At 41.2% G+C, this 23280-nt stretch overlaps 3 protein-coding genes across 8 annotated transcripts; 1 reads left to right on the forward strand and 2 right to left on the reverse strand.

Annotated features, from left to right (window-relative positions):
- Positions 1-1060: 1060 nt before the first annotated feature.
- Positions 1061-8690, reverse strand: LOC118113964 (putative GPI-anchored protein pfl2). The gene is made up of 10 exons (XM_035164114.2): positions 8552-8690; positions 7170-7236; positions 5756-6028; positions 4545-4592; positions 4295-4320; positions 4062-4157; positions 3336-3492; positions 3067-3143; positions 2790-2891; positions 1061-2207 (listed from the first exon to the last, which is right to left on the reverse strand). Exons 2-10 carry the CDS (start codon positions 7195-7197, stop codon positions 1956-1958), a joined length of 1059 nt encoding a protein of 352 aa, XP_035020005.1. The 5' UTR covers positions 7198-7236; positions 8552-8690; the 3' UTR covers positions 1061-1955.
- A 2739-nt stretch (positions 8691-11429) lies between these two features.
- On the forward strand, positions 11430-14930 carry LOC118114275 (CAP-Gly domain-containing linker protein 2). Of its 6 annotated transcripts, none has more exons than XM_035164628.1 (8): positions 11430-11611; positions 11786-11903; positions 11993-12077; positions 12461-12645; positions 12726-12822; positions 12915-13059; positions 13799-14038; positions 14666-14930. In XM_035164628.1, exons 1-8 carry the CDS (start codon positions 11568-11570, stop codon positions 14721-14723), a joined length of 972 nt encoding a protein of 323 aa, XP_035020519.1. In that variant the 5' UTR covers positions 11430-11567; the 3' UTR covers positions 14724-14930. The 6 variants fall into 6 exon arrangements, with proteins under 6 accessions (XP_035020519.1, XP_035020520.1, XP_035020521.1 ...); XM_035164629.2 differs by having other exon boundaries at positions 12726-12804; XM_035164630.1 differs by having other exon boundaries at positions 11452-11594; positions 11812-11903.
- Positions 14931-15600: 670 nt separating this feature from the next.
- LOC118114276 (ribonuclease ZC3H12A) lies at positions 15601-22264 on the reverse strand. The gene is made up of 6 exons (XM_035164635.2): positions 22162-22264; positions 20662-21099; positions 19955-20094; positions 17908-18142; positions 17657-17763; positions 15601-17507 (listed from the first exon to the last, which is right to left on the reverse strand). The coding sequence occupies exons 2-6, from the start codon at positions 21024-21026 to the stop codon at positions 16516-16518; spliced, it is 1839 nt and encodes a 612-aa protein (XP_035020526.1). The 5' UTR covers positions 21027-21099; positions 22162-22264; the 3' UTR covers positions 15601-16515.
- Between the last annotated feature and the right edge of the window lie 1016 nt (positions 22265-23280).

The following is a 23280-nucleotide window of genomic DNA, read 5'->3' on the forward strand; positions in this document are numbered from 1 at the left end:
AAATAAGAGATAAGTATGCAGAATTGCAGTAGTTGTTTGCAAAGGTAAAGGTCGGAACATGACTAAAATAAATGTGAATATAAGATTTGCAAAGAAATTCAAAGTTATTGCAGGAGTAAGTTTTGCTGTGGACAGAAACTCTCGGGCTCAGGGTTTCGAGAGTTCACCTTTTGACAGAGGTGAGGAGTTGAACAGTGATATTGCTTTGGGCAGGAAAATGAAACCACCTTTACTTTTACCAGATCCACATTTTTATGATCTCCACCAAATTTCACACACTCATAAATACCAGTTCCCCAAATGTGTCTGATTTTCTGTCATTAATGTCCATGAATTATTCCCGAAAAATCAATGAAAATGTCAATAACTCTCTCAATGTTAAATCTGCACCAATTTTGAATGGGCTCCTGCCTGACCCCCACACTCCTTCCACCAAGTTTCATTGTTATCAGTCCTGCAGTCTTTGTGTGATTCTGCTACAACTCCTCCAAAAGGTGAACTCTCAGTTCCTGTCCAAACTCTCTGCTTCCTCCTGCAATAACTGTGAATTTGCACATCTTATATTCATATTATATTTTAGTCATATTCCTACATACCTCATTACATTGTCTTTCAATGCAAACAACTACTGCAACTTTGCACACTTGTCTTTTGTTTGTCGTCTCCTGTTTATAGGCTTATTCGTTGTTCTCTTATATTTAGTACTTTACTGTGTATTCTAGTACTTTATTGTGTATCATTTACTTCGGGAGAATGTACAGTTTTAAAATCTACGTTTATTACATTCTATTTTGATCTATCTATCTATCTATCTATCTATCTATCTATCTATCTATCTATCTATCTATCTATCTATCTATCTATCTATCTATCTATCTATCTGACAGACAGACATATAAATGAAAACCTCCTTGATGAAAGAAATAATCCTAATAGAATTGTTGTGGGCCCATTGCATCTGTGAGCCCCAAGAAATATCTTCACCTTTCACCCCATTGGAGGATGTCATCAAGTCAAGATTCACCAATCATATCGTTTATTAGATATATTTCTTCAGGCACTATCATCATATTTTACAGAAACACAAAACTAGAATAACCTGACACCGTTCTGATTTCTTTGAGCATTTACATGACACCATTATACCAAAAAATATACTTTGTACACCACGTATACATCAAAGTCACGATTCACCACAAAACATTTTTTTGACAAGAAGTAGCCAAAAAGTCCTGAATTGCACATTTCATTGTGATTACATTGACAGCAGTTGTTCAGCCAATCTCACAACACCCTGTGACAGCTCAGAGTTTGAGTTTCATAAAGTGCATTACTCTCAATGGCTTCAAAAGTTGATCATCTGAGGGGGAAATTGTTTTGTAAAAACATGATAAAAAATTGCTCACAACCACTAAAACCTAGTGTTTTGGCTCACTCACCCATCCAAAATAAAAAATGTGTCAGTTGAAAGTGGAAATCATTTTTTAAAAAGGACATGAATTTAATCATGGGCAAGGTCAAGGCTAAAACAAGGAGTCTAGATTCAAAATAATTTCTTTAATCTAAACTTCACGCCAATAAAATGTTTTTGACTTTTTTTAAATGTGTTATTTTGTTTATTTATAAAGATTATAAAGATTTTAAATTTATTCCTGAAGTTGATGAATCTTCTCATTTAGAAATACTGTTCAAAGCCATTTGTCACTGGTCTTGAAACAGAGATAAAAATGTGACCGGGAATCTTCAATAAAAAAAGAAAGAAAATCAACATTATAGCTTTAACATTTATATTACCCCACATTTATATATACAGCACAATCACATATGAATATCACTGAGATATATGAAGTAGTGTAAACCTGTAACCTGCTTTATTTCTGGAAGGACTGGGAGTTATACAAAGCTCTGGATACCTAACATGACCCTACACAACAACTGAGGCCGCTCACAGTCCCTCACAGCATCAGGGTGAAGGCGAGCAGGCCGAGTAAGCAGGTCATCAGTTCTGTGTGCAGAGAAGGGCCTCTGGTGGCGAACGAGGGGACATTCATGGTGCCGTTCAGCCATAGGCAGGAGGTGCTGGTGGCGTTGCAGCACTCCAGATGACACGGAGGTGGAGTGGAGGCCTCACACGTGGTTTTGGCAGAACAGTTGGAAATGCAACCTGCCGTCCACTTAAGTGAGGAGTCCACTGTCTCCTTCATCAGCTGCAAACACGACAGAGAGTGAATAGAACTGTGCAGGATACGAGAGGTCAAAGGTCTAAATGTGAGGCCGAGATATTTCAGTGTTGCTCAGAACCCTCTGGAGTTTGTGTGTTCATCTGTGAAAGTACTGTGAAGTTTTCATCTACACTGATATAACTTTATTCATAGGTCATGTAAAGATAAGCTGATGAAGGCAGTTGAAGATGTTAATGTGGAGCTTTCACACAGTGTCTCATTTCTGTCAGTGAGGTATCAATATTTTTTTACACCCAAAAAATACTTCAGTTGGTAACATACAAACAAATTAAGTTTTCTCAAATCAAAGTTCTCAATTGTGTTAATATAACTTAATTCATTCATGTGTTATCATTCATGTTATTCATTTGTGTGTTTAAGTAGTTTCCTAAGTTGGTAAACTACTTTTCTTTTTTCAGTGTACTTATGTTGCATTTTTGCAATTCTGTTGAATCTTACATGTAGAAATGAAGTATTTAACATTCCTGGAGCTTCATTAAATTAACATTATGGATGTGGGTGAAGTACACTGTTACATTTCGGGCCATATTCTCTGCATATTCTCACCTGACAGTGTGGCTGTGAGGACGAGCAGGTTTGGATGGGTGCAGTTTTAAAAGCTGTGTAGCAGCTCGGGCCAGTACACACACCTTTATTACACTTGTTTCCCTGAAAAGAAAGAAAAACACAAGCACATTTACATTGTTTAACTTTAGAATATCAAATTACTGGGCAGAAATGTAATATACTGGGGTAAAAAGTTAAATTAAGCTTTCTGCTCACACACACACACATACACACTGTACCCAGCACACACTCACACATGCAGCCGTCAGTCCCTTACATTGTTTACTGGGCCGGTGGTAGTAGTTTTAGTGACTGGTTTGGAGGTCGGTGTCATTGTTGTTGTGTTTCCACTTGCTACAACAATGTAAAGAACAGAGTCAAAACTGTTTGAATATGAAATAAAGACTTAAAGTGCACATCTATAAACACGCAAAACGTGCCTCACGAGATGTAACAAAATGTAATAATTTATCACGTGAAGAAGATAAATGATGTAACAATTCTGAGTCGTGGATTAGGAAGAGTAAAGGTGTGAGGTCTGTTTACCTGTGGTCATGTTCATCATGGAAGCAAAACTGCTGTTGAGGCAGCCAGTAAAGTTGCAGCAGTTCTCATTGCAGTCGATCTGAGAGGCGTTGACGCAGCTGTCAGCACATGAGGCAGTGCAGCTAACGGTGTAGCACATGTCCATCTGCCTCATCAGCTGATACAACACAGAACGACACACAAGTAGAGATCACTTACTTTGCCTTTTCTTTTTTATATGAATGTCACTGACCATTATAATTACATGAAGACCAGAGCCTGACCCAAATATGGGTTGGTCGATAAAAATCGGTAAAAGATATTAGCCTTTCACAGACATATCAGTATCTGTGTTTTCTGATATGTGCCGATAACAAAACTTTTATATTACACAATAAACTTGCAGAAAATGATGTTTGTTTTCTTGATTCAAGTCCAATACATCTGGTTGTATTTCAGTTTTTTTTCCTTTATGGTTACTGAAAATAAAGCTTACAGTTAAACTGTAAAAAATTCAAGCCTCAAATACATTTCTTTGTCTTAAGGGTTTGATAACTACATCTTAAGAATCATCGCCAAGTGTTTTTTTAATACATATATCGACCAATATTTGGTATCGGAAATATTTCAATCCCTAAATTAATATTGGCATTAGTTGAAATGCGTTTGATTAAATTATATTAAAGTTTAAGTCAATGCATTAGACCAGTTTGTGAGATGGTTCAAAAGAGTCGTTTGCCTCCCTACCTGACAAACGGACTCAGCAGGACACCAGGTGGCATTCTGACTGCTGTACATACTGTAGCACTCCGACTTGTTACAGCTGAATGAGGGACATTCGAACTGTGTTTGAGAGAGATGAGGGATACACGATGAAGGTGAGAGAGACAGAATCAATGATGAAGAAGAACGGGTGACAAGGGAGAGACACAAATACGAAAAAACACTTCTCTCTCAAGAGGTGGACTTGCCCTACTCACATAGACAATGGCTATGGTCGTTCCACCTGAGGCAAAAAGATGGATGTCAATAATAGTTAAAAACAGAAAAATAAGCAATTCTTTTATTTTCTTCAAATGGGAAAACAAATACTGCAAAGTTAATTGAAGCATCTCAATATTTGATGAAAAATAAACACCATACCAGTGGAGCTTGGTGACTGGTTGGTGGAAATTATTGAGGTTAAAGAAGCAATACCTGAAGTTACAGAGGAAATTAAACTGGTCTCACCTGAGACCATCGTGGTGAGGCTGGACTGGTTCATGGTTGTAGTAGAAACTGAAGAAAAAGAAAAGAATTAGAAGTGATAGATATTGAAGGTGCAGAATTGGCAGTGGTTGTTGAGTTGGTGGATGTGGGGGACTGGTTAGTAGCAGTCAGTCTCTGGAGGTGCTATTGGTGATGGGATATCAGGTGGTGGTGGTTGCAATACCTCCAGATGGGTTAGATGTTGTGGTGGACTGAGTGCTGGTGATTGCGGTAGAGGTTGTGGCTGTGGATGTCTGGGTGGTGGTGTTAAGTGCTGGGCCCCCAGAGGTTGCTGTGGCTGTGGATGTCTGGGTGGTGGTGTTGAGTGCTGGGCCCCCAGAGGTTGCTTTGGCTGTGGATGTCTGGTGGTGGTGGTGTTAAGTGCTGGGCCCCCAGAGGTTGCTGTGGCTGTGGATGTCTGGGTGGTGGTGTTAGTGCTGGGCCCCCAGAGGTTGCTGTGACTGTGGATGGCTGGTTGGTGGTGGTGAGTGCTGGGGCCCCAGAGGTTGCTGTGGCTGTGGATGTCTGGGTGGTGGTGGTGAGTGCTGGGGCCCCAGAGGTTGCTGTGGCTGTGGATGGCTGGGTGGTGGTGTTAAGTGCTGGGCCCCCAGAGGTTGCTGTGGCTGTGGATGGCTGGTTGGTGGTGTTAGTGCTGGGCCCCCAGAGGTTGCTGTGACTGTGGATGGCTGGTTGGTGGTGTTAAGTGCTGGGCCCCCAGAGGTTGCTGTGACTGTGGATGGCTGGTTGGTGGTGTTAAGTGCTGGGCCCCCAGAGGTTGCTGTGACTGTGGATGGCTGGTTGGTGGTGTTAAGTGCTGGGCCCCCAGAGGTTGCTGTGGCTGTGGATGGCTGGTTGGTGGTGTTAAGTGCTGGGCCCCCAGAGGTTGCTGTGCTGTGGATGGCTGGTTGGTGGTGTTAAGGCTGGGCCCCCAGAGGTTGCTGTGACTGTGGATGGCTGGTTGGTGGTGTTAAGTGCTGGGCCCCCAGAGGTTGCTGTGGCTGTGGATGTCTGGGTGGTGGTGTTAAGTGCTGGGCCCCCAGAGGTTGCTGTGGCTGTGGATGTCTGGGTGGTGGTGTTAAGTGCTGGGCCCCAAGTTTGTGGAGCTGTGGATGTCTGGGTGGTGGTGTTAAGTGCTGGGGCCCCAGAGGTTGCTGTGGCTGTGGATGGCTGGTTGGTGGTGCTGAGTGCTGTACCTCCTAAGGTGGTGGAGTTGGCAGACTGGCTGATGATGTTGGTCGTAGCGGACTGTGTGGTCATTGTTGGGGCCCCAGAGGTGGTGTTTGGGGACTGGGAGGTGGGGGCCTGGGTGGTGCTGCTGTTTGCTCCAGATGAAGTGTTTGTCGGCTGGGAGGTTGCGTTGTTCATTGTCATGTTTGCAGTGGTGGCAGTTGATGTACTTTGACCTGACACTAATACTGCTGGCAGGAGTAGTCCTAACAGGAGGAGGTGCAGGGCACCTGTGAAACCTGGCAATTTGGGAAACATTGTAGCAAAATACATATTTAATTTCAGAATAAATTTTTTCATAATATCAGGGAAAATGCATTTGTAAGACCATAATTTCTCAAAATGGCTTATTAGAGATCTTTGCTAACAGGGTGTCTCATGGGACATGTTCATTGGTCAAGGCTTAGATCAGCTGCCACGGCATTATGCACAGATATTTATTGTCCCACTTTGGAACCTTTCCTGGTGGACAGATCTAGTTTTTGGTTCAATGGATTGTCATCATACCTGATGCAGATTGTCATGGTGCCCAGAGGAAGAACCTCCAATACTTTGGAGCTAATCAGTTTTTCTTTTATCCAGCAAAATATGTCAACATCTGGAGTTTATTTCCAGGATTTATTTCGGTCTTTATCAAATTAAAAATGTTAAAATTACAATTTGTACTTGTCACATACACCAACCATACACAGTACGACGTGCAGTGAAATGCTTTTTCTACGACTCTCCTTGACATAAATATATGATAAAAAATAATTAACTATTTTACGGAGAAAATATAGTATGAGGAAGGAAGGAAGAGATGTTTACAAATATATTTAAAGTGCAAGCATGTGTAGTCAGACTGAGGTAGTTATGTTAGTTTAGCCATGTGAGCAATATGTACCTCAGAATTGGAGTTTCAGTCTGTCAACACTTTGTCACAGACTTAAATAGTTCAGAAACTACCATTAAGTGACCAAACTAACTTTGGTGAAAGTTTGCCTCTCTAGCAGCAGAGCAGGTGTTTTTTAGCTTCGCTTTAACTTCTTCAAAGGGACAAATGAGAAGAGAAAAAAATCTGAAGACGTCCAAATTGTAGCACTGCAGCGGCCGAATTCACACTTTACAGTGAAATGAATTGATTTGGATATTCCTGCACTTTGACCAAATTATTACTGACATCTTTTTCTTTTTTGGGGGGGAGTTTTACCATAAAATAATTTGGGGTCTGAGGTTATGAATTTAGTTATTTGTACATATTCAATATCTTTTTGAGACATATTCATGATACACAAACAAAACTGATGTAACTTGACAGAAAAGGTTTGTGCAGATTAGGGAACGTGTGTGTGACCACTGACAATGATTTTAAAAGCCTGAGAAAACACACACTCATACCTGAGTCTTTAACGGGAGTGGTGGCCATTGTCACGCAGAGAGAAAAGGAGGGAGCGCTTTGTTCAGCCTGTAATAAAATCATGTTAGAATCCTGGTAAATGGAAAGGTAAGACACACAATGAACATGAATGGACAGCTGCAGGATGCTCTTCTATAAGTACACAAGGTTTTTGATGCAGACGCAATGACAAATCTCTGCTCGCAGAACAAACTGAGCGACAACAAACTTAATTTGTGCGCAGACAATGGATCTTTATGATGAATGGTAATGTGGGCACAATTCAAACTGTTTACCCAAGCTAATAGGACTCACTGAATTACTGTCGCGCTCAGTGGGCAGCTCTTTAGATCTGTGGGAGTCATCTGTGGTCTCTTCTCTTTACAATCCTCTAATTGTTCTGCTGAAACTGATCCTGTAATTGTTTGTCACAGAGTCACAGAGCCCGAAACTGCTAAATGTGAGATTTAATGCTGCACTTTTCTATTCCCGAACATCAGTAGCTCCTGGAATACAACATTTTAGGTTTAAGCCCAATGAGCAGTTTTTAGTAATATTCACCCCCTCATGAGGTCATGCAGTCACCGGCAATTATATGATAAGTGTCTCTGTTCGCAAATCAGCGAACACAATTAAAATGTGTTTGTTCCTCAATCAGTTCCCTCGGGAGAACCGTCAGGCGGCTTGTTTTTTCCCCTCTCCCCTGGATCCCAGCATGGCCTCCTCAGGGCTCTACACCCTGGAAACTGAGCGACAACACAAGCCATCGTCCAGGTCGAAATGCTGAGTTTAATTGGGAACAGTGTTCTGTGCACGATGAAGTGTGCAGGTGCTGAATAGTTCATGTTTTAAACCACCTCCTAATGGTCGTCCTGACTTTAACTTACATTTTCATCATGTTCCATAGGTGAAACATGAAGTTGACTCCAAGGAGCAGTTAAAATGACAGTATCACCAGTTTCATGAAAGGGATTGTGTGAAGAGACGCTACAGACACAAAACCGATGTTTTTGTTGTTGTGAGTAATTTCATTATCAACCAGAATCAGTTAATTTTAAGGTATTTTTGAGATTGAAAATTAAAACAACTAAATTTCAAGCTGTCTGGAATGGGGGAGTTATTTGGAAACATAGACTCTCAATAAAGTATATAAATGAATCCATATATATTTAAATACTTGCTTGTCATTAGCAAACTTCACACATCAAATATGTGGTTTCTAACAGAAATATCACATCATAAGAGATCGAACAAAATCCCCCTGCTGCATCATCCTCTGTGGTAACACCACCTTGTGATTCCCCGTGCACAAATATCTAAGCTGCATTTAGTTACATTTAAAACATACAAGAACCATCATTTAAAATCGGTGGAGGCGACTCACCTGGGGCGCACTGTGCAGGTTTTGGTGTCAGCTGTGGTTGAAGTGAATGAGCTCTCTCTGTCTCTCTCTCTCTCTCTCTCTCTCTCTCTCTCTCTCACTGGTGTTCCTTCTCTCTCACCTCCCCCCTTCGCTTCCTGCTGACAGCACTGGAGTGGCAATGTAAGATGTGGAAACTCTCACCTGCACGGCTATACCAGTGTGAGAGGAGGAGACTAACAGCCTCCTGTTGCTGGGCGGGTCTGAAGATGCCTGAGAATTGACGGGGTGATGAATTTTGGAGGTGGGGAAAAAAATTGGGATATTTTGATATTGATCAATTTGAGAAATGTAGTTAAAAACAGAAACTGCTTATTTCATAACTTTCCCCCAAATGGATACTTTAATTACCCTGTTTACCCCCAGACATCCCCTAAATGTCTTTAAATCCCATTTTCCTGTGTGTCGATTCAACATAAAAGACGATATTACATTACAATGCCCTGTAGTGTACGGTTGCTTTGATAAAGTTTAATTAAAACTGTGCACCCTGCATTTAAAGATTTACTAAAATAACTCAGTGGCTTAAGCCTTTGCTGGCCTATAAGGGTACAGGTGAGATTGCAGTGCCCTGCGGGCTGTTGTATAGGCAACCCTTTGGTTTCTGTACAACACAATGTGAAATCAGACCCCGCTCCCTGCCCACCAGCCCCCTCACACTACAATCACCTCTTTGTGGCCCAAAGAACGTCGAATTCTTGGACACGACACAAAAGGCACTTGCACAATTCGGGTGACAGAAATCCTTCCTTTCTTCACCGCAGCTGCAGGAAACACACGAAATGTGTCTGTTGTGTTTGGATGACTATTAGAAGGATAAGGGGGATAATTTGAAATATTCCCAACTCGTGAATAACATTAATTTGAGTTTTGAATTTTATTATCAGATAATTTTCTGCTGATTAATTGACTTATCCAGAGGCAGGATGTGGCTGTTAATGCCACACACTGTATTACGCTCAATGAAATAATGACTCTGTATCCAAAAGGCTCAGTCAGCTTCATCTGGGTTCATTAAAGGGTAGTTTCACATTTTCAAAGTCCGTCTTAAACAATACAGACTCACACACATGTACATTGACAGAGTTAGGTGTAATTTCTCCTTTTGTCCTGGCTGCGAAAAGTTCCCTTAATTACAAACTCTACAAAAATATCAGACTCACAATGGACAGTAAAATTGATGCAGCAGAACAGGAAGTATCTTTTTTATTCTTCTTTCTGGTCAAACCCAGGTGTCTTCATTACCCTCACTGTATGTGACATGTCACAGATTCTGGTGTGTGATGCTCGTAGTTGCTAATGTGGCCTCCAGCTTTACAGACAAGCCTCCGAGGTCTGATGAGCTCACATCTTACTCCATCAACATTTCTTTTTCTCTTCAGCTCTGACCCACGCTGCCCCCACTGGTTGTCACATGACGTCATCATTAATGCGTTAACAGAAGTGGATATAAAGTTCAGCCACTCAGCTTTGCTATCTTTTTTCCCCCCTGGGGGCCACTCCCGGTACTGCAGCAAAATAAATCTCTGTGGCCTAAAAAGTATTTTGGCTGTATGTCACCTGTATAAAATATTTAGTTTATACGTACAGAGAAGTAGTATCTTTGTTTATCTTGGTAATAATTTCCCTAAGTCCAGATATACCTCCATCTAAATATAAAAAATAAAAAAGATTCCAAGAATTACATTGCAAAATATTGCCGGATGCCAAACCAATAATCAAATGACTGACAGAAAAAATATCACATAGCTGATGAAACGGTGTGAATCTAGCTTTCCTGTTTGGTTGTTTATTTACACGTGGGAACTATGCGTGTGCTTGTGTAAGGACATGACCCTGGATTAGTGTCTTACTTTCATAGAAGCAACATAGCAACAAAGACGGTGTTCGGACTAAATTCACACCACACAGATGGAAACTGTGGGCTCACGTTTCATTTGAACGCCCAGTTTTTACTCTGAAACCAAAAACTCTGTGTACTGTGAATAATCAACTGGGAACAAATACTGCCCCTTGATTTCCTAACAGGGAGATGATGCAGCGTTTGGTTTCTGACAAACAACAGCTTTTTAACACTGTTGGTGAACAGCACCCTCCAGTGAAGAGGAATGAACACTGATCTCTGGAGAGGAAATCAGACAAACCAAGTCGAGCAGGTTTGTTCGACGTGTGCAGAACTTTGTATAGACTTTGTTGGCCATTTAATATTTTAAATGTGTTTTTGTTTGGTATCATATAATTCTGGGACATAATCTCACATTTGAATTGTATTATAAATTGTAGAAATAGTGGGAATATAATTTTTTGATTTAGTTGCTTTGAGCTTTCTGATATTTTTGTGGAGGCTGATGATGATGTCAGAATCCATGTCATGAAAAATACAGATTTGCATCATCTGGAGGAAAACTTGATAAGATGGCACATAAATGGAGAAATCTCTCTCTGTCTTATCGACAACCGCTCATCCAAAAAACGTCCACATTTCTGGGTCTTTGCCAAGTAGGTAATAAAATGCTCAATGAGTGTATATGTGATATTGTCACATTTTGAATTTAACTGTCAGAAAATTTCACTTTAAATTCGTAATCATGGTTCCATTTCAAAATAAATGTTTTTGTGGGAGTCCGTTCTAAAATAAATAAAAACACATTTTGGCCGAACGTGTGTTTAATTCTTCCTCAGTTCATCCGATTCACTTTATCAGAAGGCAGACTGATTCCAACAGGATAACATGTGGCCTCTTATTGTTTACAGTTGAGGCTCAGCAGACCAAATTAAGCAGCCTGGATACAACTACACTCTGTAACTGCATGACTAAGAAGATTAGAGAAGATTTACCTTCCCAGCAGTCGTCAGCAGCAGCGTTCACACAGACCTGATACGTAGCAACAGGCCTCTGAGCTCTGTGCACATTAGCAGGACTACACACACTGAGGCCCATTGAGCAGAAATGGGAGCCACTACTTTCATATGACCTCACATGGGATGGTTTCCTCCCAGTCTACAGGTGAGCTTCTGGCCAAGGTCAGTGTGTCACTGTCTGTGTTTTGTGTTTGTATGAGTTTGCAGCATCCGCCCACAGGAGTTACTTTCTTTAGCAGCCTACACCTGATCCTCTGGACTCAGTAGACCCCAGTGTAGTAAAACCACAGTCATGAATACGCGTCAATGTAGAGATGGGATATTATTTCACCCCAGGAACGTTCATATCATTGGTTCTCCAGTCAGAAAATGCTCCAATATGACGGCTTATATCCTGTGGACTGTGGTTACATGGACATTTAAAGGGATACTGTGCACCTGCAGGTTCCTGTGGGTGAGTGCATGAGTCATTTGTATTGTTGCATAGGTTTAGACGGGGTTGTTATTTATAGTGTAAATACAATAGGTGTATTAATCTTGCAGATTTGCCCATATAATGCAATCAAATTCTTGCCAAGGGAACAACACGTTACAGAGGAGACGAGGCCACAGATGAAACAACTTGTGGGTAAGAGTCAGCGATAAAAAATAATGAATAAAATAAGTTTTGATTACAACAGATTTTATTTAACTGGTTTCATTCTATTCAGAGTAGCTGATAATAAGAATAAGAATAAGAATAAGAATAAGAATAAGAATAAGAATAAGAATAAGAATAAAAATAAGAATAATTAGAATAATAACATTATTAACATTAATAACTGAACTTCTTTTATGGATTTATAGACACATTTTTATTATATTATTATAAACTCATTAAAATAAACAATATTTTATCTGCTTCATAAAAATAAAAAAAAAATCTTGTCTGCATCCTGCTGTAAATAAACTTATCTCCGTACACGTGCAAGTGCACATGTGTCACGTTGACCACTCGACTCCTGTTGTCAGGTTTTGAAAGTAAAGGGATCGCAGCCATACCGGGGAGCCCCGACCGCACCACTGGCCTGAACCAGAGACTGACCAAGGCTGAGAGAGACATCCTGTCACTGAAGACCAGGGTCGCCTGTGAGAGGGTGTCCTGGGAGAGGAGGTTCTCAGAGCTGCAGAGGAAACAGGAAGAGCTACGTGGTCAGGTGTGTTTGTGAACATGTGAGTGTGTGAGTGTGTGTGTGTTTATGACTTTGTTAATGATAAGTCCCTTCTGTCTCCTCAGCTGACCTCTGAGGCTGGAGTGTTGGTGAGAGTGGCCACTTGTGATGATCAGGCAGAGTCAGGAGTGGACAATGGACAAGGTTTTGAGGAGAGCTCAAGTAAAATGACAGAAATATGAGTGAAGAGTTTTTCATACATGCAAGAGTTTCAAGTTGACCAAAGACTTAAAGTGCTGTTTTCTAATGGACAGGTCTCTCAAGACACATGTTTCTACACAGAGGAAGTGAGATGTCATCAAGAAATGACGGCTGGAGAAGCAGCTTGTCAGACAGTCGCTTATCTTCATCAACAGCGCTGAGCTCAAGACTCGCATCCTCCTCATCCTCAGTCACCAGGTACAGGACGTCCGTGCGGCAAATATGAAACTACAATCACGAACTTCACTAAAAGACAGGAGACAGGGAACAAACGTCAGCCTGGCTCTAACCAGATTATATCTCATTATATTCATAACAAATAAAATAGTTTTATGTTGCATACATGAATTTGCTCTAAAACATAAAATATAAAAGATATTGTGTTTATTAGTGAGAAAAACCTTAGAACAGAGCAGCTGCTACCACCTGTCAAAGAAAAGTAAGTCATATATATAACTGACATGACATTGATCTTTTCCCAGAAATCAAATATAATTCCAAAACAATTAAGAATAGTGTTTTTTAGCCCAAATTTTTACAAAGGAGGTTTTTTAATTTGTTAATTTTATAATAATAACATGAAAATAAACACAAATCCTCAGCAATCTGATTTTCTTTGTGCCCAACTATAATATATAATATGCAATAATTTCCCCCGAGTTGCCGATGACAGATAAGCGACAGCAATGGTTGCATTAGGTCAATTTATAACAGAAATCATGCATTTAGGTCATTTTTTGTGAAACTAAATCAAATTGATATCATTCATATGCTTCAGTCATGCACCACAGAGGAGAGCGGGGGTCACAAGTCTCTGGAATCATTATTTTAGGAGCTGGGGGCCTGATAGTTTTGGGAAACCCTGAATTAAAGTCCTGTAGAATTGACTTTCACCATCTGGGGATTTGTTACTGACTGAACCTTCCTGCTCCTTCAGTGTGAGATCATGGAGGACGTCCTATGGGCCCCACCGGGCTTTTGTCCCCCACTCCCCCATGGACCTGCAGCTGGGCCACCGGGTCAGGGTCATGCTGCCGTCTGGGCGGGTTAGCACAGGGACGGTCCGTTACCTGGGCCACCTGCAGGGGGAGTCAGATCTCCACCTCGGCGTGGAGCTGCAGACACCTGATCATGGGCTGCATGACGGCAGCCACAGGGGACACAGCTACTTTGAATGGTAACTGACCTCATTTCCTTATTGTTTGATCACAGAAACATGCAGCTTCTTGAACGTTTACACCTCGTCTGGGAATCCACTCTGACGCTTCACTGAGATAAACAAACCCTACTTACTTTTTAAAATATCTTCAGAACTTTGCTATTGTTCCAGTCTTGAATCCCTCCAGATTTATACACTACATCAACACTTCTGGCCATCTGTTATCAAACTGTGATTCCTGAGGCATGAGTCAAATACGCAGAAATCACACAGCGGGTTTTCTGTGACTGTGATGCAACACGACTGACAGCAGGCATTAAACTGTCAAACGTGGCCTCCGGACATACCTGAGCATATCATGTGCATTTAGTGACAGAGCTGAATATGCAAATCTCAGACTGATGTCAAGTTGAGAAGCTCATGAAACAGCTCGTAAGGCGTGAACAGACTAATTTGCCTTTTGAGGTTGGAAACGGGGCATAAGTCTCGTCCTCTGTTGATAGTGAAATTAATTATTTACCCGCAACTTAAATAGGTCGCACATGTGAAAGTTTGAATGCAAATGTCATGGTTTGTTTTCTCTGTTATTTTACCTGTAGTTGATTTATTCAGTTTCATTGTGACTTTACTTTTTGCCCCTTGCAGTAAACCTGGATTTGGTGCCTTTGTACCATTCCACAAACTACTGATGGCCTGGGAATGACGAGGATACATCACGCCAAGCTGCACCATAGAGAACCAACTGAGCAGAGAACAGTAGTTACAGTCATGGATCTGATACATTATTGTAATGAGGTATTTTTGTATCATAGTACACATATAAAAACACGAGTGTTGTGTTGTCATGTCTCTGAAGAATCACAAAAATAAATACAATTTCAACCCTGTGTGAAGCTTGGGCAGAGAGAAATGTCAGAGTTACAGTGTGTAACTGTTCTTTATGAGCGAGTTGTTGAGCTGGTCTTTAAATAAAACAAGCATCAAACACCACTTCAGGCTCCACTGAAAAAACGACAAAACCTGAAGGCATGATAACAGGAGGTGCTACAATCCTGTTGAGTGCAAACATTTTTGTGTGAATGACTCTCAAGTAGTGGCCTAAAGGGCCTCTCGCTTTGAGCAAATAGAGAAAGTATTTTTTTTATGATACACGGCGTGACTGCTGTGTTTTGTAGTTTATTTTGATGCACTTACAATAAGGGTATTTGGTATTTTATTTTCCCTGATCATGACATCAAGCAGTTTGTAACTGCCGGACGTGCCAATCTTGCAAAATGCAGTGAAAACTCCAATAGATCGCAAGACTTATACCGACCCCACTCAGGTTGAGGTCATCTGAATATGCTGTGTGTTTTAAACTGTTGTCTTAATCTGGTTAATACTGGAATAGTACATGTGAAGTCATGTTTATATCACAGCTAGAAAAACAGAAGTGACCTGAAGTGCTCTTGTGAAATTCAGGAAGAAATGTAGGCAATAAGTCATGATGTAAGTACGAGTGAGGGCCGACACTCGGTTCCTCTGTTACTGGAAAATAAGCTTTAGAACAACTGGTACAAGTAACTCCAACAGGAAAACAATATCTGACACATTGGTTTATTAACAGTGACATGTTTTTTTCCTATATACATACAGAATGATTGTTTATCTCACAGTGTACTTTCACAGTACGTGATTAAGAGAACATTATTTCCGTACTTGTGTTGTTTTTTTTTTAATCACATCCTCAATCACACTTTAGTCCAAACATGTGTGTCGTGGTTCAGCAACTGTCTTCTATGAGTGTTCCATGAAACTGATTTACAGGAAACGGCTGATGACACACGCCAAAACCAATTCCTTTCACCGGCGTCAAAGTCTTTTTCTCAGTTTCCTTATTGGATTACAGTTTACTGTCAACGCTATATGCAAAGCCTGCAACCCTTGATTAACTGAATCAACACAATGATCGGCCATAGTGTGTTGAAATACAGACCTCACAGAGATAACACTGAACAGCAGATTGTTCGGGAGAACAACAGCCGGATAAAAGAATAACTAATACTTTATTCAGTGATTTCCTGTCGCATGAGAACTTTAAATAAATCACATTTGACACAATATGCATCAACAATCAAAACTAAGGAAACTCAGTCATAACTATTTTGGGTCTACAGGCACTTTTTATCCAAATCATGGATTACAAGGTCACATTTGACATTTCTGTGGAGGATGTGTGTTCTCACATCGGCTCCTTCTGAGACTTTGCTGACTTTATACTTGGGGCAAGGCGGAGAAAGTCCGCAGGCAGGTCGGAGGCTCTCACTGAGATATTTGAGAAATGAGAATATCTAAACTGTTTATAAATATTAAGAAAAATGTCACTTTCATTTCACAGAACTAAACATATTTGCATTCAGCTTTAATCATTCATCTAAGAAACACTAGAAAGTATTTAGGATACAACTGAGGTCAAGTACCATGTTAGATCTGAGGGCGCGCAGGGAGGACGATCATCAGAATATTCCTCTCTGAGTCGAGTTGAGAATCTCTGCAGCCAGTTTCTCTGCATTCGTCAGATGTGGGAACATTTCCATGACCGTATCCACCTGATGTGGGTTGAAGATGGCGTGCAGTTTCTTGCGGAGCTCCATCCTCTGAGGGTCGAACGCGGCAGGAGATGGCTGCTGTTGGCCCCAGGAGTGATACTCGTGGCCTTCGTAGGAGCAGCAAGAGTTGTGTGAGTGTGACGATGGGACGGAAGAGGGGAGACTGCCTGATGTGCTGGCTTGGGGAAGCCCCTGAAAGGGATCTGACCAGTAACTGTGCTGATGTTGGGGGGCACCGCCATAATGGAGCGGGCTGGGGAGGCTGTGTTGATGTGGCACACCTGGTGGGAACATGTGAGGGTAGCTGGGCTGACAATGAGAGTCCAGGCTCCCGTGGTGTTGCTGGTGCGCTGCTGAGGGCACAGTGTGAGAACAGCACCTGCAGGAGGGGCTGCTGTTGTGTCTGGTTCCAGCGAGGCCACTTTGCTGCTGGGACCTGAGCCTGTGGGAGTTGCTGTGGCAATGCAGGTTATCAGAGTACTGGCTGTCGAAAGAGCCGAGGCCTGAATCCAGGTACTCGTGGGAGACATTGGTATAGTAATGATTGGGCGCCGAGTGCAGCCCAGGCCAATCTTTCTGACTCTGGCCCGAGTGGGGCAAATGGTTTAAACTCTTCATAGGATCCTCCCAGTACGACAGTTTGTTTTCACTGATGAGACTTGGATATGAGGAGCTTTGCCCGTCTCTCACAAGCTCCGTGTTCGGGTCTCGAGGATGAGAAGCTGCTTTATGAGCAGGTCCCGTTTCAGGTTGTCTGTGTGATAATGAGACATGTTTCTCTTCTTTTGCAGAAGAAATCTGGGCTTTCTCTCTCAGCTCATCAGCCAAAGAGAGGTAGGACCGGTTGGCTCGCTCTGGATGGTAAAACTTGCACTTGATGCCATAAGTGCACTTTTTGTCTGAGAAAAACAAAAATGGACACAAACAAATAAAGCTTAGGGTCATTTCATTTAGGAGCCACATTTTTGTTTTGGCCAAATAAAAAAACAACAATGCATCTATGTTGCAGCTAAAGTGATTCTCGTCCTGATTCATAATAGTATCTCACCATAAGGACAGAGCAGTCTCTTCGTCTCTGTTGGCAGAGGCTTCTTCCTCAGCAGGTTGTCAAGACTGGGGCCATGGCGACCCAGAGGGTCATCAGGGGGCATGAATCTGGAGGAAAAACAAAATCAAACTTACTAATGAGAAATCAGGTGGACGAGGCCTTACTTTTCAGTGCAGCTGCATTAAATCTTATTTGTGAATAGGAAGTCATTAGACCTCACAGCCTCAGTCAGAGAGACACTCGGTGCTTACTTGTCATTCACAAAGGAGAACATGAGCAGCCTCTCCTCGATGCATTTCTTCCACTCAGGCCTTTCTCCTTGGAGGTCACGGTAGGTGTCATTGGATACGATCACTCCCTCCGACTCGTACGCCAACTTCACGATAAAGCGGTCGTCATAGCAGACCACTCTCTTGCCCCCAACTCGCCTTGACGGCGTGAAGACCACTATTTTACGTCTCTCGAGATCCATCAGGATGTGTTGATCTGGGAATGCAAACAATCATGTCTGAGTCATTACCCTTTAACACTGTATTTAACTGTGGTGTATCATTATCACAGCTGTATATAAGCTGAATACCTTTGTTATGTAACATGACAAACATTGATCAATATACTCAACTGCACAGTCAAGCAACAAAAAACACACAATTAAACAAAAAATAAAGAATAACCATCCGACAAAGCTCCAGCGATCAAATCCCCGAACACAAAGAAGGTATTACATCACCTGAACCAACATCAGAACTACCTCTATGTACATTATATCATATTACTCTTCCTGCAAGAGTGAATGGAAACACAATATGTGCATTGTTAGCGCTTATTGCAAATTAAAAGTGAAATGAAAGGAACCATCCAAGAGGCCTGAAGGTGACATGAAACCCACAATTTACTCAGCCACCTCAGTAAATAAGTGTTTGTGTGTCTCAGGCTGACTGTCTTCACTCAACCACTTACTGTAGATGATTGTCAGCACTTAACTGCAGCCTGAGCAACCCACTCAACTAGGTGTGGGAGTAAAAACACAGCTGTACTTCCTGATGGGGCTTTCCCTGGAATGACTGCAGGCTGATTTTTACTTCCTTGTTCACAGAATGAAAACAGATCCCTTGGATTACTCCACCCAGGCGAGCACCGGTTACTAAATCCCGAGAGCCACGAGGTGATGATGCATCAGTTTGAAAAGGCCGGCAGTTTCTTCATTATCGGTGGGTAGATAAGCTTGACCGGTCGAAAAACTAGAGGTGGAATAAAAGGCATCAGACGTAAAATGACGTGACAAAGACGTGATAGTGATCTGTGATTTGTCAGATACACCCAGAAACATAAGTGACTCAGACATCAAACATGCAGAGCCCTTTATTGTGTCCTGCTGCCACACGACTTTCATGCCGTCATGCTGTGCCCTCATGGAAAGTGCCGCAGGAAATCATCTAAGGTTCCCACACTCGCTGCTATCATGGGTTCGTGTTAAAACATAACTCGGTAGCTGTCTTTCGTAATCTTGATGTGTTGCCACATGCATCTGGCACGAGCTCAGCAGTTCAGCCTCGGACAACGTTGAAACATTATCACAAGACTGCTGAGGGAACAGATAGAGGAACACGCATGTACCTACAGATACAGTGATATACAAGGTTTTACTTTTTACTGTCAAACAACTGATTCTAATTAACGGACGATTTCTGACATTTTGGAAAATATCCACTTTTGATTGCTTGTGGAGACTTAGATGAGACGATCAATACCACTCTCTGTATGTATGTGTTAATGCCAGTAGCTGGTTAGCTTAGCTTAGTAGCCCATGTTTTCTGGCTAGGAGTCAATGAAATGAGAATGACGCTTGTTAGACGCTTGTTCCGTTGATTGAAGCAGAACAATAACTGATTAATTTAACTTAATGTCAGCTATGAACATTGACCTCAAGCCCAACTCCACAACACTGGTGTCTCCTCTTCGGTAACGGGACATTAATTCTTTTCCTCTGTGTGCTAACGGTAAGAACTCCAGAGAGAAAGTTAACCAGAGGCAAACTCCTCTACTGGAAAGTGAAAAAGAGTCAATCCCCTTTTTTTAACGGGTTTACCCACATTTAAAAAAACTGTATAATTTTGTATAAAACTGAAGATTTTGGTGTAAAAGAGTTCAATGTTATTTCTGTTTGAACCAGACATTGTTTCTCATTTGAATTTTTTGTTTGCTAAACTTTAGGGATAAATAATGGTGTTTGATTCTGCTTGCTTCAGGGGGGTTTGTGCCATCTGTGTGCTGGGCTGTTCATTCTTCTATTGTTACCTGTGATGGGGGCATCAGGTCTGGGCTGCTCCCTTCGCCAAGTGGGAACAAACACAGTGACGGAGCTGTGGCCTCTATCCAGGAAAAAATTCACTGCCAGCTGGATGCCTCGGCAGGAGAACACTTCCTTGTTGCCGTGACTGTAAAAGACAGAGGTGAGGGAACAAGTACAAATAAATGAATACAGATAATTTAACTAAATGGATCTGTCAAAAAAAAAATAAAAAAGAAAGTTAAAACCTGAGCCTTCTCAATGACTTCCCTCAGGTCATAACTCATGTATCACACTTATTTATCGGTTGTGAGGCGGACACCTTAAGGTGTGTCTCTAGAATTTGCATATTGTAGCAGCTGCCTTTGCAAAAACATGCACAGGCAGGGTGGTGAACACCTTTTTAAAAAAATAACATCTTCCCCCACCGCCGAGGAGGAAGATGCATGTTGTTTTTATGTTTCAGGGTCAGAGTTGAGTGACAACGTGGCATTTAGCCATGGTAGTTTGAAACATGTTACTTTGCAGGTATTTTACTGTCCCCGGGTCCACGAGCTGTTGAGGTCGCTGGATGCAGTAAATCATGTGCACATATATGTAGCAGCTCTGCAGTTCAAAGCAGCAAACATAACAACCACGAAAAGGACAAATAATGATTTAAGTTACTGATCTACTGGTCCCATAAAAGAGAGGAAACACTTGCTCTCAGGATTACCTCATGGCAACATTGCTGCCGTCAATAACAATAGGCCTCAATTCTGTCTCTGTTTTCCTCTGGTGCCCCAGTTGTGTCGTGATTCTGGATCCAATGGCCCAGCTGGGAGGCAGCAGAGAGTCCTTTAGTCCGGTTCTCCTCTCATCTCCGTCAGAACTGCAGGGTGCGGTGCTGGTCCTGATCCTGACCAGCTCCCCGAGCACCGAGTTGGTGTCTGGGCTGAGCCCCAGCTTCCTCAGAGCGGACCGGACCTCCTCTGAGGAGTAACCCAGTTTCCTGAAGGAGTCCACCCGGAGCTGGAGCTCCTCGCTGTCTGGTTCCAGTAGACCTGCAGCTGAGCTCTGGCTGGGAAGTACCTGATCCATGATGGAGCATCTGGGCCTCTTTTCAGCTGCATAGAAGACGTGTTATGTCCTCTGGATGATGTTCATCGACTGACTGAAGAAAAATGACATTTAATTAGGAATACATGTTGAATTAACTCAAATATAAAATCTTCACATTCTGTTCTGCATCTTATTCAATACAAACGCATATATTCATGAAAACTCTTTGAAGTTGTAAGAATCTTTGTTTTCTGAACTGTTCCATCAAACAGAAACAATCTTATTAATATTAACAATAATTTAATTTTTTTCTTATTTGCCCAATATATTGGGTATCTTTGGATTTCTCAACAGGAATTCACAATGTGATGTGTCAGTCGTCTCTTGAATGTTAAAGGTAAAGTAGCCTAAATATCACAGAAATGGAAAAACAATTGGGCAACAAAGAGTTAATCAATAACAAAAAAGATAAATCATCGCTTTTTAAATAACGGACTAACTGTGTTAGCCATTATTGTGTTAGCCTTATTTGGATTGAATATTTAGTTTTTTGTTTCCTTGAGGTCTGCTCGGGCATTGTGAGGGATTTTTGATGGTTTATAAACTAAACACAAATCATAGGAACCAGGAATTGTAGTTGCTGCTTTAATTTCCTTTACTCTAAACATTTTCATACATTTCACTTTTACTAATAGGATGTCTTCCATTTTCCATGTTACTAACTCCATAACTCATATGTATTATTATTATTATTATTATTATTATTATTATTATTATTATTATTAATAGTTTCAACGTTGGTTATTGTACGTTAGTCGTCATATTTGATCACCAGGAGACAAAAGCAACCATCAGGTACAAGAGGCCTGTTCTTCTCGCTTACTGTAAAGTGGGATCAGCCTGTCGGGTAAAGACAGAGACAGGGACCAAGGCTGTAGAGTTTTACTCACAGTTTTACTCACAGTTTTACGCACAGTTTTACGCACCACACAGTATTCTAACAGTTTGAAAGGTATAACAGACGAACCGACTGTACGAATACAGCTGTTCTTGACAGAGGTGACAGGTAGGACATGTCTGCAGTAACCGGTAGGTGAGGAGGTATCAGGTTACAGCCTCCTTTCCCCTTTCATCGTCTACAAATCTCACTGCAGATGGCGAACCGACAACTTGCCTGCTTGTGTCTCCTGGTGTCTCCTGGTGTCCCCGTGTGAGCAGAAGTCCCTGAGAAGTCCTCTTCACGTGTGGACGTTCAGCAGCTTTGAAAATGTTCAGACTTCTTGGCACCTCCCTCCTGAAAAGCCTCGTCCACACGGAGACGCGCGGAGTCATAAAACATTTGCATACGTCAGATAAGGTTGTGTTCCTTTTCCTTGTGGCTCAGTCACATTGTGCAGCATGTGACACAAAGTGTGTTTACAATGTGCAGACGCTGTAAAACAATGGAAACCTGATGTACAGGCTTGTTTGTGCCTGTGTTTTACATACGCTTAATTGTAGCTGTTAGAAATGTACACAATGTGTTGGCAGTTAAATAAATACAATTCTACCTGTGAGGTTAAACCTTAAACTGTACAGGACTATCTAAAATAACCAAACAACAACGACAACAACAATTATAATAATACAATTAATTATACTCATCATCATCATCATCATCATCATAATGCTGATAATAATATTAATAATTATTATCATTATTATAAAATGTTACTGTTATGTAATTTGTGTATTAACACCGTTCTCCACAAAGTTATTGAGTGATTCAAAAAATAATAAAACAACAATAATACCACATTTAAATTCACATTATATACATTTAATTTATTTACTGTACAATAAATATTGACAAATAAAATTTAAACAAAGATGGGAAGGTGTGATGGGATGTATCATAATTATATGAGAGTAAAATGGGGGAAGTAAAATGTATTTAAATTAGTTTCGTTCTTTTTCAAACGTGTAATCCCTTCATTCATTTGATGATATGAAAAGTAAAAAGTTATGGTGATGTCTTTGAGTAAAGTGTGATTTTTTTCGAGTGACTTTTTTATGTCCTTAATGTGAGAGAATCTCCTGTTCAATTTTTTTTTTTTAAAGGAAATGAAAAAGGAAATCATATGTGGGGAAACACCGCCCCCTGGTGAGAAGGGAGCAAAACAACAGCCCCCTCAGCAACTGTGTGTTTTTCCATGTAGTCTGATTATTGTTGACGTGTCAAAGACTTGCTTAAAAGTAAAATTATGCTCGTTCTTACACGTTAATGAAACTTAGGAAATTTGATGTAACACAA

The sequence above is a fragment of the Hippoglossus stenolepis genome, chromosome 8, assembly GCF_022539355.2.
Source record: "Hippoglossus stenolepis isolate QCI-W04-F060 chromosome 8, HSTE1.2, whole genome shotgun sequence".
Taxonomy (NCBI): Eukaryota; Metazoa; Chordata; class Actinopteri; order Pleuronectiformes; family Pleuronectidae; genus Hippoglossus; species Hippoglossus stenolepis.

Excerpts from the sequence above, each read along its gene's own strand:
- LOC118113964 (XM_035164114.2), bottom strand. The coding sequence starts at position 7,197 with ATGGCCACCACTCCCGTTAAAGACTCAG. Across the intron at positions 4,593-5,755 it reads CAACTCCACCACCTTAGGAG|TTTCTACTACAACCATGAAC; the intron begins GTACAGCACTCA and ends CTTTTTCTTCAG. Across the intron at positions 2,208-2,789 it reads CCTCACAGCCACACTGTCAG|CTGATGAAGGAGACAGTGGA; the intron begins GTGAGAATATGC and ends TCGTGTTTGCAG.
- LOC118114275 (XM_035164628.1), top strand. The coding sequence starts at position 11,568 with ATGGGATGGTTTCCTCCCAGTCTACAGGTGAGCTTCTGGCCAAG. Across the intron at positions 11,612-11,785 it reads CAGGTGAGCTTCTGGCCAAG|GAACGTTCATATCATTGGTT; the intron begins GTCAGTGTGTCA and ends ATTTCACCCCAG. Across the intron at positions 12,078-12,460 it reads ACAGATGAAACAACTTGTGG|GTTTTGAAAGTAAAGGGATC; the intron begins GTAAGAGTCAGC and ends TCCTGTTGTCAG.
- LOC118114276 (XM_035164635.2), bottom strand. The coding sequence starts at position 21,026 with ATGGATCAGGTACTTCCCAGCCAGAGCTCAGCTGCAGGTCTACTGGAA. Across the intron at positions 20,095-20,661 it reads GGCAGCAATGTTGCCATGAG|TCACGGCAACAAGGAAGTGT; the intron begins GTAATCCTGAGA and ends TGTCTTTTACAG. Across the intron at positions 18,143-19,954 it reads ACCTGATGCCCCCATCACAG|ATCAACACATCCTGATGGAT; the intron begins GTAACAATAGAA and ends TTGCATTCCCAG.